We start from the raw sequence: 16,967 nt of genomic DNA on the forward strand, positions 1-16,967 counted from the left end.
TGCCTTCTCTCCATACCCCTTGATCCCTTTAGCCACAAGGGTCACATCTAACTCCCTCTTAAATATAGCCAATGAACTGGCCTCAACTACCTTCTGTGGCAGAGAATTCCACAGACTAACCATTCTGTGTGAAAAAATGTTTTCTCATCTCGGTCCTAAAAGACTTCCCCCTTATCCTTAAGCTGTGACCCCTGGTTCTGGACTTCCCCAACATCGGGAACAATCTTCCCGCATCTAGCCTCTCCAACCCCTTAAGAATTTTATATGTTTCAATAAGATCCCCCCTCAGTCTTCTAAATTCCAGCGAGTATAAGCCTACATATAACACTACAGGTACAAAAAGCTGGAGTAACAGCGGGTCAGACAGCATCGCTGGAGAAAATGAATAAGTGAAGTTTCGGGTTGAGACTCTTCTTCAGTCAGACCCGAAGCGTCACCTATTCCTTTTCTCCAGAGGTGCTGCCTGACCCGCTGAGTTACTCTAGCTTTTTGTGTCTATTTTCGGTTTAAACCAGTATCTGCAGTTCCTTCCTAATCATTAACACTGTAGGCAGTTCAACTTTATTTAGTTACCTCCAAAGTTTCCTTCCAACCACTTTAAACCTTCCCATATGGTACCAAGCAGCCTTATTCTTTTCTACTAAATAGAAACAGGTGTATAGTTCAGATTTATTTCAGTGGAATGCTGGAAGTGTATACACCGAAAGGTATACAAGCATAATACCAGAACAGAAAGCTTATTGTCTTTCCAACACAGATTGGAATGGAGATGTGCGGGTATTTGTTTTAAATACTGAGTGGTGGGGGCCTGAAACATACTGCCAGGCTGGTGGTGGAGGCAGATATGATAGTGGCATTTAAGAGGCTCTTAGAGAGAAAATGGATATGCAGGGAATGGAGGGATAGGGATCATATGCAGGCAGATGAGGTTAGTTTATCTTGGCATCATGTTCGGCACAAACGTTTTGGGCCAAAGGGAATGTTCCTGTGCAGTACCTTTCCAAGTTTATGTTCTATGTTTCCAGTGTCAGGCACAGTCTGCCAACACACAATGTAATTGCATATATATATATGCAATTATATATATATATATAACTGCAGATGCTGGTACAAATCGAAGGTATTTATTCACAAAATGCTGGAGTAACTCAGCAGGTCAGGCAGCATCTCAGGAGAGAAGGAATGGGTGACGTTTCGGGTCGAGACCCTTCTTCAGACTGATGTCAGGGGGGCGGGACAAAGGAAGGATATAGGTGGAGACAGGAAGACAGTGGGAGATCTGGGAAGGGGGAGAGAGGGACAGAGGAACTATATAAAGTTGGAGAAGTCAATGTACATACCACTGGGCTGCAAGCTTCCCAGGCGAAATATGAGGTGCTGTTCCTCCAATTTCCGGTGGGACTCACTATGGCACTGGAGGAGGCCCATGACAGAAAGGTCAGACTGGGAGTGGGACGGGGAGTTGAAGTGCTCAGCCACCGGGAGATCAGATTGGTTAGCGCGGACCGAGCGCAGGTGTTGAGCGAAGCGATCGCTCAGCCTGCGTTTGGTTTCGCCGATGTAAATAAGTTGACATCTGGAGCAGCGGATGCAATAGATGAGGTTGGAGGAGGTGCAGGTGAACCTCTGTCTCACCTGGAATATTATATATATATATATATATATATATATAATTTACTGGCAACATGTAGAGACATTTGGTGGCGAGGTCTTTTTCAAAGTACCTTTGAGAGCAGTTCATTGGTTTTGAATAAGTGTTCCTTGGCTTTTTCGTAGATGGGTGGATTGGAAGAGCCTTGACTGAAGAACACAGTGCCCAGATCGTAGCAAACCTACATTCAAATGAATTAGAGGTAAAATATAGACACTTAGCACAAATATTTCAAATGGTTCAAGAATCACAAAAAAAAATTCTATGACAAAAGAAGTCTAATTTATGGTCTGTTCGTTGGAATTGAAACTTGACAAGTGCTGATGATTTATTCAGGAACAGTTTCTTCCCAGCTGTTATCAGGCAACTGAATAATTCTACCACAACTAGAGAGTAGTCCTGAACTACTATTGACCTCATTGGATAACCCTCGGACTATCTTTGATCGGACTTTACTCAATTTACCTTGCACTGAACGTTATTCCCTTATCATCTAAATGGCTCGATCCACCCCTTTCTGCAGAGACCGTTCCCTCCACAACTCCCTGGTCAACTTGTCCCAGATGGGAGATTTCAAACCACGAAAGAGATTCATGAACGAGATGGGTTTCCTTGGAGGCTGTATATTTTGGTGGAAAGAATAAGGAAGCAAGAACTCCTTGTAATCCAATGGTGAAACTAAATTGTGGAATAGCGGGATCTGATCTTTTCAATAGGTACATCATTAAAAGTGGAGATGAACTGAATGGGCTATGAAATTATGCGTGAAGTATTAGACCATTTCTGGAGGAATAGAATTAGAAAACAGATAGTCTTATTAGAGTAAGATAGAATGAGAAAAATAAAATCAGACATGCAAATGGTTCTGCTGGCCTGATTACAAAATGCAAATCACAAAAAGGCAGAAAAATAGTTTTCTGACAATAATGCCAGAATTGAGAGGCTGAATATATCAGATCAGTTTACATTCTCAGCGTTATTTCTATAGAATGATCATTCTGAATGTTTAATCCCAAGCAAACAAATCTGATTTTTTTTTTTTATACTGATTACATTTAATTAATGACGCCCTTTAAATCTTAATTAACAATATTTGAACATCACTGATTGATGCAGATATGGAATATTTGCATAGTTTAACCTGGCAATGCATTTCATCCACACTGATTTGTAATCCGGCGGTTGAGTTTTCTGTGTGGCCATTTGCTAGGCAAGATTCTCCTGCTATCTGGTCCAGGGTCTTCATAGTATGGACATATAAATGTGTGGTCAACTGGAGGGCTCTCTCTAAAACCAGAATGGAGTCTTCAGCCTGTTCCTTAAGCTGGAGATATAAAATAATTGGACGTCGTTATCTAACTACTTTTAATTATGTGCACCTAATGCAAGTTACTTATAAACAGTCATAGAGTCATGCAGTGTAGAAGGAACTGCAGATGCTGGTTTACACCGAAGATAGACACAAAATACTGTTCCAACAGCACCTCATATTTCGCGTGGGCAGCTTACACCCCAGCAATGTGAATATGAACTTCTCTAACTTCAAGTAATCCTTGCATTCCGTCTCTCTCCATCCCATCCCCTTCCCAGTTCTCTGACCATTCTCACTGTCCACCTGATTACATTTTATCAGTTTGCTTTGTTGTTCCCTTCTCCTAGCTAACAATGATCTATTTTACATTTTCCTTGAGCCGCATCTCTTTTGATATTTTGTTTTCACACCTTACACTTCCTTACCTCTGCGTCTCCCTCTCTCCTGACTCTCAGTGTAAAGGGTCACGACCCACAACGTCACCCATCCCTTTTATCCAGAGATATCCTGCCTGTTCCGCTGAGTTACACCAGCATTTTGTGTCTATCTTATACAGTGCGGAAACAGGCCCTTCGGACCAACTTGCCCACACCGATCAACATGTCCCATCTACAGTAGTCCCAATTGCCTGCCCATATCCCTCTAAACCTTGTCCTACCCATGTACCTGTCTAATTGCTTCTTAAATGTTGCAATAGTCCCCGCCTCAACTACCTCTTCCGGCAGCTCGTTCCATACGCCCACCATCCTTTGCGTGAAAAAGTTACATCTCAGATTCCTATAAAATCTTTCCCCTTCATCTTAAACTTATGCTTCTCGATTCCCCCAATCTGGGCAAGAGACTCTGTGTGTCCACCCGATCTATTCCTCTCATAATTTTATACACCCCTTATCCTCTTGTGCTCACTAATCATTATGAGGCTGACGTTCCTGCTTTACTCTAAACACATTGTATAGCGGCCAGCTTCTCGTCTATCAATTAGCTCCCAAGCTGCCACTTGCATAGATTGGGTGAAACGATAAGCTTTAATGACTCGAGTTAATCAAAAACAGAGACCTTCTCGACGTTTGAATTAGTTAGACATTTTTTATTTTGAAGTCGCAATAAACATATTGGCATATCTCTTGTCATCGACTGGTTATTGATTTGCTAGGTAAATTTCCATATCTTACCACAGTCTATGCGATCGATACGAATTGCCAGATTTAACTTTGGCAGAAATCTGTATTAATGTTCTTGTCAATAAGATCTACAACCCATTACATCTTGGCTAATGAATCTTTTGGCGGAACCTTTGTCTGAACCTCTGTCAGCACCTTCTCAGCTCACACACTGCCAGCACGTACCAAACTGCCCCAACTCAAGCTCTGTCCAGCCCATACGTAAGCATCGCATTAACTCTATAATGTCCAAACTACAGCAGGATACAAGGTAATAATAATAATAATAACATGCAAAAATAACTAATAAACGCAAAAATGGCTCCTACACATTGGTTGCAGAATATAAAAATGAACCCAAAAATCTTACTGTAGAAATTGTTGGTGTTTGCAAACTGTGCTCTTAATCAGACCCCAGAAGGCTTAGATCAACATCAATTTTATTTAGTGCCACTTTAAATAATTGGATGTTTTAAATGGTTACCCTGAGATCTATATAGTGTCAATAGGAATGAAGATTTGTTCCAAGATTTGTTAAATAGCACAGATCCAAAACAATAGAGCTTGAGTTTTAAAACTGATGTAATATGGTCTCAGTAATCCATCAATATTAAGTAAAATTTTAGTTTACAAATATATGTAAATTTTCTTCACTAAAAAACAATTTTCAACTGAAGAACTGCCTTAAAGTATGTATGCTTTAAGAAAATGTTGATGTTAACTTAATTGTAACTTTGGAAGGACACAAAGAAAGAAACTTACCACTTTTAAAATGTTATCTGTCAATTCCTTTTCTTGCTGCATTTGGCTCATTCTATGCACAGAAACAGGAGACAAAGCCACTGAATATTCCACTAAATATTATTCGACAAAGCAACCAGGAGCAAGGCCAATTCAAGAATGACGTTGCGTTACCATATTACCAGTATGACCAAAGATAGACACAAAAAGCTGGAGTAACTCAGGCAGTATCCCTGGAGAGAAGGAATGGATGACTTTTCGGGTTGAGACCCTTCTTCAGACTGGTTAGGGATAAGGGAAACGAGCGATATAGATGGTAATGTGGAGAGATAAAGAACAATGAATGAGAAGGATGAGAGGGGATCTTATCGAAACGTATAAAATTATTAAGGGGTTGGACACGTTAGAGGCAGGAAACATGTTCCCAATGTTGGGGGAGTCCAGAACCAGGGGCCACAGTTTAAGAATAAGGGGTAGGCCATTTAGAACAGAAATGAGGAAAAACTTTTTTAGTCAGAGAGTTGTGAATCTGTGGAATTCTCTGCCTCAGAGGGCAGTGGAGGCCAATTCTCTGAATACATTCAAGAGAGAGCTAGATAGAGCTCTTAAGGATAGCGGAGTCAGGGGGTATGGGGAGAAGGCAGGAACGGGGTACTGATTGAGAATGATCAGCCATGATCACATTGAATGGCGGTGCTGGCTCGCAGGGCCGAATGGCCTTCTCCTGCACCTATTTTCTATTGTCTATAATGAATGAAAGATATGCAAAAAATGTAACGATGATAAAGAAAAAAGGGCATTGTTAGCTGTTGTAGGGTGAAAATAAGAAGCTAGTGCGACTTGCGTGGGGGAGGGATAGAGAGGGAATGCCGGGACCACCTGAAGTGAGAGAAATCGATATTCATACCACTGGGCTGTAAGCTGCCCAAGCCAAATACGATATGCTGTTCCTCCAATTTGCGTTTAACAATGGAGGAGAACGAGGACAGAAAGGTCTGTGTGGGAATGGGAAGGAGAATTAAAGTGTCCAAGTGTCCAGTGTGACCAATTGTCTCAAAATGTGTCACTTCAGAAGTTTGTATTATGTATTTTGCTTTAGGCATAATGCAGTGCCTCCCCCAACCACGCTCCAGATCTAATTAACAACTGCAAAGAACTGCAATATCATAACTTTAAAACTGCCAAATAATATAAATATCTTATATCAAGATATCCTATCTTGCTGGCCAAGAAGCCGATGGAACAATTTCTAATCCAGACAACACCCGTAGTCAGGATCGAACCCAGGTCTCTGGCGCTGTAAGGCAGCAGCTCTACTGCTGCGCCACCGTGCTGCCCCTTGTGTAAATGGGACATCTTGGTCAGCATGGGCAAGTTGGGCTGAAGGGCCTATTTCCATGTTCTATAACTCTAAAAACTAGATGGTTTGTAAATAAACTAATAAACTCCCAAAAGGCAACACAACTACAGGGGCCATACAAGGATATAGAGCATTATACAACTATTTTATGACATTATTTTAAAATGTGCTCCGTAGAGTAGCAAACTGGATCAAATAGGTGCTTTGGGAACTCGAATGCTAATCTAGTATGTTCCTATTTTTGTTAAACTGATGGGTCCTCAGTTTGGCAGTAAAGTGCAGGTTTATAATGTTAGCAAGGCATTAGTGATAAATCAGAGAAAAAGTGATACCCAAAATTATGAAAGTGGGAAGTATAAATAACTATTTATTCACAAAATGCTGGAGTAACTCAGCAGGTCAGGCAGCATCTCGGGAGAGAAGGAATGGGTGACGTTTCGGGTCGAGACCCTTCTTCAGACTGAAGAAGGGTCTCGACCCGAAACGTCACCCATTCCTTCTCTCCCGAGATACTGCCTGACCTGCTGAGTTACTACAGCATTTTGTGAATAAATCGATTTGTACCAGCATCTGCAGTTATTTTCTTATATTATTTTATTTTCTTATACTAAGTATAAATAACTATTTTCCTATATTACATTTCTGGCTTCAGCTAATTGTTTGGAGCATCAGTTTGAACACAGACCAGATGCTTAATGAGGAAGTTATTTCAGTTCCAAATCCTCCTCTCCTGGACAGCAAAACTCTGAGGCCAAGGTCAAGTTCATAGACAAACAAAGAAAAATTATGCGTTATCCACTAAAATAACTTAATAACAGGAAATTGCCTTGGGAGTGTTTTCTGTGTTGCCGTGGATAGACTTTTTGTCTTTATCGAGCCCATGTTCTCTCTGCTGTGGGAACCGTAAACTAGTTTCAATCTTTGGCTGAAAGACTAGTGTGTGAGACGGAGTATTTTTAATTCATGAACCTCAGTGCCAGTATAATGGAAAGTGGGAACACACTGATCATTTGGATGGTCTCCACGTAAATTAAGCTGGAGTCATTGTTCTGGCAATTCAAACAATTGAAGTGCCTGACAGGACTTTAAACTAACAAGCAAAACAAAGAGGTTCTGGCAAGGGTAAATCCACATCTTTGGAGAGAGAAAAAGTGCACGCACAGCTGTGACCCTGGTAAAGTAAGTAAATTGGGTGTACGTTGTGTGTAAATATACTGCATAAATGTTGTGGTGGCACGGCGGCGCAGCGGTAGAGATGCTGCCTTACAGCGCCAGAGACCCGGGTTTGATCTTGACTACGGGTGCTGTCTGTACGGAGTTTATACGTTCCACCCGTCACCTGGGTGGGTTTTCTCCAGGATCTCAGCTTTCCTCCCACACTCCAAAGATGTACAGGTTTGTAGGTTAATCGGCTTGGTATAATTGTAAAATTGTCACTAGTGTGTGCTGGATAGTGTAAGTGTGACAATAGACAATAGGTGCAGGAGTAGGCCATTCGGCCCTTCGAGCCAGCATCGCCATTCAATGTGATCATGGCTGATCATTCTCAATCAGTACCCCGTTCTTGCCTTCTCCCCATACCCCCTGACTCCGCTATCCTTAAGAGCTCTATCTAGCTCTCTCTTGAATGCATTCAGAGAATTGGCCTCCACTGCCTTCTGAGGCAGAGAATTCCACAGATTCACCACTCTCTGACTGAAAATGTTTTTCCTGTGGGTATCGCTGGTCGTCGCGGACTCAGTGTGCTGTAGGGCCTGTTCCGCGTTGAATCTCTAAAATAAACTGTGTTCTTTTAAGATTGGAGGCAAAGCAATGCTGATACGACAAAGTGGAAACATCATCATGTGATAATTGTTCTATATTGCACTTGACATGTAGGTACAGTAAATTTTAGTGGTAGCTCCTCAGCGTGGCAGTAAAGCGAATGTTTATAATGGTGACAAGACATTAATGATGAATCAGCAAATAATAGTCAAATATTAAAAGTAGAAAATATTTAGGAAAGTGAGTATAACAAAATAATTTAATAACATAAAGATGTGGATCTGCACCGTGGAGAAGCTGCAGATACAACTTACTAAAATAATTGCACAGGAAAGCTGCAAACACTGATTAGCCCTCCTGAGAATGTTTGAGAGGTTAATACAGGAGATTCATCAAAAATCCAAACAAAAAGGACGAGGGAAAGCAATCATGATAGAAGAGTGAAGAACCAGAGGACATATACAGTGCATTCAGAAAGCATTAAGACCCCTTCACTTTTTCCACATTTTGTTACGTTACAGTCTTATTTTAAAATGGATTAAATTCTTTTTTTTTAATCATCAATCTAACACAATACCCCATAATAAAAAAGCGCAATCAGGTGTTTAGAATTTTTTGCAAAGTAATTAAAAAGAAATAACTGAAATATCACATTTACATAAGTATTCAGACTCTTTACTCAGTACTTTGTTGAGGCACCTTTGGCAGCGATTACAGCCTCAGGTCTTCTTGGGTATGGCGCTACAAGCTTGGCACACCTGTATTTGGATAATTTCTCCCATTCTTCTCTGCAGATCCTCTCAAGCTCTGTCAGGTTGGATGGGGAGCGTCGATGCACAGCTATTTTCAGGTCCCTCCAGAGATGTTCGATAGTCCGGGCTCAGGCTGGACCACTCAAGGACATTCACAGACTTGTCATGAAGCCACTCCTGCGTTGTCTTGGCTGTGTGCTTATGGTCGTTGTCCTGTTGGAAGTTGAACCTCCGCCCCAGTCTGAGGTCCAGAACACTCTGGAGCAGGTTTTCATCAAGGATCTCTCTGTACTTTGCTCCGTTCATCTTTCCCTCGATCCAGACTAGTCTCCCAGTTCCTGCCGCTAAAAACATCCCCACAGCATGATGCTGCCACCACCATGCTTCACCGTAGGTATGGTATTGGCCAGGGATGAGCGGTGCCTGGTTTCCTCCAGATGTGACGTTCATTCAGCCCAAAGAATTCAATCTTGGTTTCATCAGACCACAGAATCTTGTTTCTCATGGTCTGAGATTCCTTTAGGTGCCTTTTGGCAAACTCCAAGCAGGCTGTCATGTGCCTTTTACTGAGGAGTGGCTTCCATCTGGCCACTCTACCATAAGGCCTGATTGGTGAAGTGCTGCAGATCTAGTTGTCCTTCTGGAACGTTCTCCCATCTTCACAGAGGAACTCTGGAGCTCTGTCAGAGTGACCATTGGGTTCTTGGTCACCTCCTTGACCAAGGCCCTTCTCCCCCGATTGCTCAGTTTGGCCGGGCGGCCAGCTCTATGAAGAGTCCCGGTGGTTCCAAAGTTCTTCCATTTAAGAATGACAGAGGCCACTGTGCTCTTCGGGACCTGCAATGCTGCAGAAATTGTTTTATACCCTTCCCCAGATCTGTGTCTCGACACAATCCTGTCTCGGAGGTCTACGGACAATTCCTTCATCTTCACGGCTTGGTTTTTGCTCTGACATGCACTGTCAACTGTGGGTCCTTATATAGTGCCTTTCCAAATCATGTCCAATCAATTTAATTTACCACTTGTTGACTCTAATCAAGTTGTAGAAACATCTCAAGGATAATCAATGGAAACAGGATGAACCTAAGCTATTTTTGAGTGTGACAGCAAAGGGTCTGAATATTTATGTAAATGTGATATTTCAGTTATTTATTTTTAATTACTTTGCAAAAAATTCTAAACACCTGTTTTTGCTTCTTCATTCTGGGGTATTGTGTGTAGATTGATGATTTAAAAAAAAAATCCATTTAAAAATAAGGCTGTAACGTAACAAAATGTGGAAAAAGTTAAGGGGTCGAATACTTTCTGAATGCACTGTATTTATGGGGGGCATGGTGGAGCAGTGGTAGAGTTGCTGCCTTATAGCGCCAGAGGCCCAGATTTGATCCTGACTACTGGTGCTGTCAGTACAGAATTTGTACGTTCTCCCCGTGACTTGCGTGAGTATTCTCTGGGATCTTCGGTTTCCTCCCACAAGACCTGCAGGTTTGTAGGTTAATTAATTTGGTATAAATATAAATTGTCCCTAGTGTGTGTAGGATAATGTTAGTGTGCAGGGATCATTGGTCGGCGCAAACTCAGTGGGCCTAAAGGCCTGTTTCCGCTGTATCTCTAAACAAAACTAATAACAGAACCAAAGATAACACGAGAGAAAAAAACCACTAGAACCTCTAGCATTTATTTGAAGAAAGCTTGTATACAGAACCAGCTGAGGCTTTATAAGACGCTGGTCAGGCCGCATTTGGAATATTGTGAGCAATTTTAGGGACCATATCTGAGGAAGGATATTCTGGCTCTGGAGGGGGTCCAGAGGAGGTTTACAAGAATGATCCCAGGAATGAGTAGATTAACCAGTGAAGACAAATGTAGGTCAGAGACAGGTGAATTTATAATAGGAAACAAGGAAATGGAAGAACAGTTAAATGAGTACTTTGGTTCTGTCTTCACTAAGGAAGATACAAACAGTCTCCCAGAAATACTAGGAGACCAAGGATTTAGTGGGAGGGAGGAACTGAAAGGAATCCACATTAGTCAGGAAATGGTGTTAGGTAAACTGTTGGGACTGAAGGCAGATAAATCCCCAGGGCCTGATGGTCTGCATCCCAGAGTACTCAAGGAGGTGGCCCGAGAAATCGTGGATGCATTGGTGATCATTTTCCAATGTTCTCTGGACTCTGGATCAGTTCCTGTGGACTGGAGGGTGACCAATGTAACTCCACTTTTTAAGAAAGGAGGGAGAGAGAAAACAGGGAATTATATAAGGGGAAATCATGCTTGACTGATCTTCAGGATTTTTTTGAGGATGTAACAAGTAGAATGGATAAGGGAGAGCCAGTGGATGTGGTGTATCTGGACTTTCAAAAACCCGTTGACAAGATCCCACACAAGAGATTAGTGTGCAAAATTAGAGCACATGGTATTGGGGGTAGGGTATTGACATGGTAGAGAACTGGTTGGCAGACAGGAAGCAAACAGTAGGAATTAACAGGTCCTTTTCAGAATGGCAGGCAGTGACTAGTGGGGTGGCGCAAGGCTCTGTGCTGGGATCCCTGTTATTTACAATATATATTAATGATTTAGACGAGGGAATTAAATGTAACATCTCTAAGTTTGCGGATAACACAAAGCTGGGTGGCAGTGTGAGCTGCGATGAGAATGCTATGAGGCTGCCGGGTGATTTGGATAGGTTGGGTGAATGGGCAGATACATGTTAGATGCAGTGTAATGTGGATAAATATGAGGTTATCCACTTTGGTGGCAAGATCAGGAAAGCAGATTATTATCTGAATGGTGTCAGATTAGGAAAATGGGAGGTGCAACGAGACCTGGGTGTCCTTGTACATCAGTCACTGAAAGTAAGCATACAGGTACAGCAGGCAGTGAAGAAAGCTAATGGCATGTTGCCCTTCATTGCGAGAGGATTTGAGTTTAGGAGCAAGGACTGCAGTTGTACAGGGCCCTGGTGAGACCGCACCTGGAGTATTGTGTGCAATTTTGGTCTAATTTGAGGAAAGACATAATGCTATTGAGAGAGTGCAGTGTAAGTTCACCAGGTTAATTCCCAGGATGGCAGGACTGACATATGATGAAAGTATGGGTCGACTGGGCTTGTATTCACTGGAATTTAGAAGAATGAGAGAAGATCTTATAGAAACATATAAAATTCTTAAAGGATTGGACAGGCTAGATGCAGGAAAAATGTACCTGATGTTGGGGGAGTCCAGAACCAGGGGTCACAGTTTAAGAATAAGGGGTAGGCCATTTAGGACTGAGATGAGGAAATCTTTTTTCACCCAGCGACTTGTTTTTGCTCATTTACAATGGATTTGAAGGACGCTTCAAGGAAGCAGACTACAAAGAAAAGTAATCCTGCTTCTAGATAGACACAAAATGTTGGAGTAACTCAGCAGGTCAGGCAGCATCTCTGGAGAAGAGGAACAGGTGACATTTCGGTTTCCTTTTCTCCAGAGATGCTGCTAATCCAGCATTTTGTGTCTATCTTCGGTGTAAACCAGCATCTGCAGTTCCTTCCTACACAAACAGGGGGGGACAGGGGAATCTTAAAATGAGTGTTAAACTATTTCAAGATAAAGTCAGGAAATCCGGACTCTTTATCAATAGTTGTGGTAATCTGACACACTCCTTCAAAGAGCATGCATCCTGGGTCAAGTGGCAATTCAAAATCTCAGGTTGGCAGCTTTGTGTCATGTAATGTCATAGCAAGAATACGGAAAATTGAACTCACAAGTTTAATTGTGGAGGCCCAGCTTTTAATTGTTTCACTGGAAAGCTGCTATGGACGGTTGTTCTAACAGCCCTATTCAAAGAAAATGATTCGTTAGAACAAAATATCCAGAAAATGATTCACTTTCGTCATGTACACAAAATACATAACTATCCATGCAGCTAACAGCAAAAAAACGTAGAATTCAACAAACACGTAACTTGTGGACCACAGCAAACTGAGTAAACAGCACCTCGTATTTGGCTTGGGCATCTTACAACCCAGCGGTATGAATATTGATTTCTCTAATTTCAAGTCACCCTTCCATTCCCTCTCTCTCTGTCCCTCTCCCACCAGTTGTCCTGCTAGTTTTACTGTTTGTATCCCCTCGTTATCACCTCCTCCACAGCCAACAATGGACCATTGTGGGCTCTTTGGCCATTGGTGCCGCCTCTGATTTGTTCTGTACGTTTTCATACCTCTAGTTTCCCTTTCCATTGACTCTCAGTCTGAAGAAGTCTTGACCCAAAACATCACCCATTCCTTTTCTCCAGAGAGGCTGCCTGAGCCGGTGAGTTACTTTGCAACCTTCTTAGCAACCTTCAATATTTGTGCATTATTTTCCTCAAAGGTACACACCATATTGTAGTTCATGAATGAAATGAAATAGATTCACTTCTTATCATGAGATCATAAGTGATAGAAGCAGAATTAGGCCATTAGGCCCATCAAGTCTACTCCGCCATTCAATCATGGCTGATCTACAGTGCCCTCCATAATGTTTGGGACAAAGACCCATCATTTATTTATTTGCCTCAGTATTCCACAATTTGAGATTTGTAATAGAAAAAAATCACATGTGGTTAAAATGCATATTGTCAGATTTTTTATTTTTATACATTTTGGTTTTACCATGTAGAAATTACCATGTAGAAATTACACCCAATCTGAACCCAATTGAGCATGCCTTTTATATGCTGAAGAGAAAAAGGAAGGCTAAAGATGGCTGCAATACCGGCCTGGCAGAGCATCACCAGAGAAGACACCCAGCAACTGGTGATGTCCATGAATCGCAGACTTCAAGCAGTCATTGCATGCAAAATAAATGCAACAAAATACTAAACATGACGACTTTCATTTACATGACATTGCTGTGTCCAAAACATTATGGTGCCCTGAAATGGGGGGGACTATGTATTAACACTGCTGTAATTTCTACATGGTGAAACCAAAATGTATAAAAATGGACTTTATTAAAATCTGACAATGTGAACATTAACTACATGTGACAATAGACAATAGGTGCGGGAGTAGGCCATTCAGCCCTTCGAGCCAGCACCGCCATTCAATACGATCATGGCTGATCACTCTCAATCAGTACCCTGTTCCTGCCTTCTCCCCATACCCCCTCACTCCGCTATCCTTAAGAGCTCTATCCAACTCTCTCTTGAAAGCATCCAACGAACTGGCCTCCACTGCCTTCTGAGGCAGAGAATTCCACACCTTCACCACTCTCTGACTGAAAAAGTTCTTCCTCATCTCCGTTCTAAATGGCCTACCCCTTATTTTTAAACTGTGGCCCCTTGTTCTGGACTCCCCCAATATTGGGAACATGTTTCCTGCCTCTAATGTGTCCAATCCCCTAATTATCTTATATGTTTCAATAAGATCCCCCCTCATCCTTCTAAATTCCAGTGTATACAAGCCTAATTGCTCCAGCCTTTCAACATACGACAGTCCCGCCATTCCGGGAATCAACCTAGTGAACCTACGCTGCACGCCCTCAATAGCAAGAATATCCTTCCTCAAATTTGGAGACCAAAACTGCACACAATACTCCAGATGCGGTCTCACCAGGGCCCGGTACAACTGTAGAAGGACCTCTTTGCTCCTATACTCAACTCCTCTTGTTACGAAGGCCAACATTCCATTGGCTTTCTTCACTGCCTGCTGTACCTGCATGCTTCCTTTCAGCGACTGATGCACTAGGACACCCAGATCTCGTTGAACATCCCCTCTTCCTAACATGACACCATTCAGATAATAATCTGCCTTTCTATTCTTACTTCCAAAGTGAATAACCTCACACTTATCTACATTAAACTGCATCTGCCATGTATCCGCTCACTCACACAACCTGTCCAAGTCACCCTGCAGCCTTATTGCATCTTCCTCACAATTCACACTACCCCCCAGCTTAGTATCATCTGCAAATTTGCTAATGGTACTTTTAATCCCTTCATCTAAGTCATTAATGTATATCGTAAATAGCTGGGGTCCCAGCACCGAACCTTGCGGTACCTCACTGCCTGCCATTCCGAAAGGGACCCATTTATCCCCACTCTTTGCTTTCTGTCTGTCAACCAATTTTCTATCCATGTCAGTACCCTACCCCCAATACCATGTGCTCTAATTTTGCCCACTAATCTCCTATGTGGGACCTTGTCGAAGGCTTTCTGAAAGTCGAGGTACACCACATCCACTGACTCTCCCCTGTCAATTTTCCTAGTTACATCCTCAAAAAATTCCAGTAGATTTGTCAAGCATGATTTCCCCTTAGTAAATCCATGCTGACTCGGAATGATCCTGTTACTGCTATCCAAATGCTCAGCAATTTCGTCTTTTATAATTGACTCCAGCATCTTCCCCACCACTGATGTCAGACTAACTGGTCTATAATTACCCGTTTTCTCTCTCCCTCCTTTCTTAAAAAGTGAGATTACAAATCTCAAATTGTAGAGTACAGAGGGAAATAAATAAATGATGGGTCTTTGTCCCAAACATTATGGAGGGCATTGTATCTCTCTCTCTCTCCTAACCCTATTCTCCCCAAAACCTCTGATACCCGTACTAATCAAAGATGGCATGACTAATCAAAGATTGAATGACTAGTCTATTCAAGAATGGTCTGTCATGGAAATAATGTACGATTGTGTCATGAATAAAGTTGCACATGCTAGATCCCTCTAAATCTTTCCTATCCATGTACCTGTCATAGTGTTTTTGAATGTTTTGATGATACCTGTTTCAACTACCGTCTCTGGCAACTCATTCTATGTAAACCCCACCCTCTTGGTGTAATCAAGGGTTAATTCATGTGAAAGGCTGGTAGGTGTATGGAACGAATGCAATCAAGAAGTACATGTAAAATATGCCACCAATATGGTACCAGAAAATGTTATAACTTTGCTTCACTTTATGTTTTGTGAACTGTACCACAGCCTGACAACCCCTGACAGAAGCTCAGCAGGATGTTAGACTGGAAATATGTAGCAGCATAAAAGTTACAGTCAAGGATGTCGGTACTTACCATCTATTGTACACCAGGATAGCCATGGTGGTGGTTGGAGGCAGGCTGCACAAGTCTAGATCAACATGCTTTACACCTGGAGGAACCTTGCTGATACAAAGCAGCTCGTTCAGCAGCATATTCAGCACTGGCACGGTCAAGCTGGGATAGATAATTGTATGATTAAAAATATATAACACTCAATAATCACTTAAGTGAACGAGCAATGGGGGAACCAGGCGAGGGGGCTACCGAGAACGAAGGGGGGGATCTGGTGGGGGGCAACTGAGAAGGAACAGAACGGGGGGGGGCGTGAAGGAAGGGGGAGCGGGCGGGCAAGAGGACAGCGAGAACAAGGTGGGACAGCATCGGGTGGCTGAGAATGAACAGAATGGGGGTCTGGAGGGGGAGGGTGGGGCTGCCGAGAATAGGGGGGGTGAGGGGCAGCAGATTGGACTGTCCGGTACTTTTGTGACTTGGTCGCCGACAAAACATGGCGATACTTGTGTACTGCCCTGGTTGTATGCAGAACAAAGCATTTCACTGTACCTAGCTAGGTACATGTGACAATAAAGTATCATTCATTCATTAGAAACTGAATGAGTAAGACAATTACCTTTTAAAAAAGGCAACAAATGCTTTTGAGTTCAGAAGGATGAGAGGGGACCGCATTGAAACTTAATAGTGAAATTATTGGATAGAGTGGATAGCCTCAGAGTAAAAGCATGTACCTTTAGGAAGGAGATGAGGAGGAATTTCTTTAGTCAGAGGGTGGTGAATCTGTGGAAGTCATTGCCACAGAAGGCTGTGGAGGCCAATTCAATGGATATTTTATAAGGTGGAGATTGACAGATTCTTGATTAGTACGGGTGTCGGGGTTATGGGGCAAAGGCAGGAGAATAGGGTTGAGAAAGAAAGATAGATCAGCCACGATTGAATGGCAGAGTGGACTTGATGGGCTGAATGGCCTAATTATGCTCCCACAACATGAAACTTAACGTGGGACCGATCAATTATGTGCATTTGATCGGACGTGGCTGGCTTTACCTTGCACTAAACGTATTCCTTTATCATGTATCTATACACTGTAAATGGCGCGATTGTAGTCATGTATTGTCTTTCCGCTGGCTAGTTAGCACAGAACAAAAGCTATTCACTGAACGTCGGTACACGTGACAATAAACTGAACTGAGAAAGACTAAGAGTGCATAAAT

General features: G+C 42.3%; 1 protein-coding gene across 6 annotated transcripts in view; it reads right to left on the reverse strand.

The window, feature by feature from the left end:
• The window catches only part of ints8 (integrator complex subunit 8), a 72,343-nt gene that overhangs the window by 40,405 nt on the left and 14,971 nt on the right, over nt 1–16,967 (reverse strand). For all 6 annotated transcript variants that reach the window (XM_078397161.1, XM_078397166.1, XM_078397160.1 and 3 more), the window contains 5 exons: nt 15,775–15,915; nt 12,486–12,557; nt 4,886–4,937; nt 2,793–2,975; nt 1,725–1,832 (listed from right to left, as the gene is read on the reverse strand). In XM_078397161.1, the coding sequence (XP_078253287.1) occupies nt 1,725–1,832; nt 2,793–2,975; nt 4,886–4,937; nt 12,486–12,557; nt 15,775–15,915 (556 nt within the window). The remainder of the gene's footprint in view (nt 1–1,724; nt 1,833–2,792; nt 2,976–4,885; nt 4,938–12,485; nt 12,558–15,774; nt 15,916–16,967) is intronic.

Source organism: Rhinoraja longicauda, chromosome 4 (genome assembly GCF_053455715.1).
Source record: "Rhinoraja longicauda isolate Sanriku21f chromosome 4, sRhiLon1.1, whole genome shotgun sequence".
Lineage (NCBI taxonomy): Eukaryota > Metazoa > Chordata > Chondrichthyes > Rajiformes > Arhynchobatidae > Rhinoraja > Rhinoraja longicauda.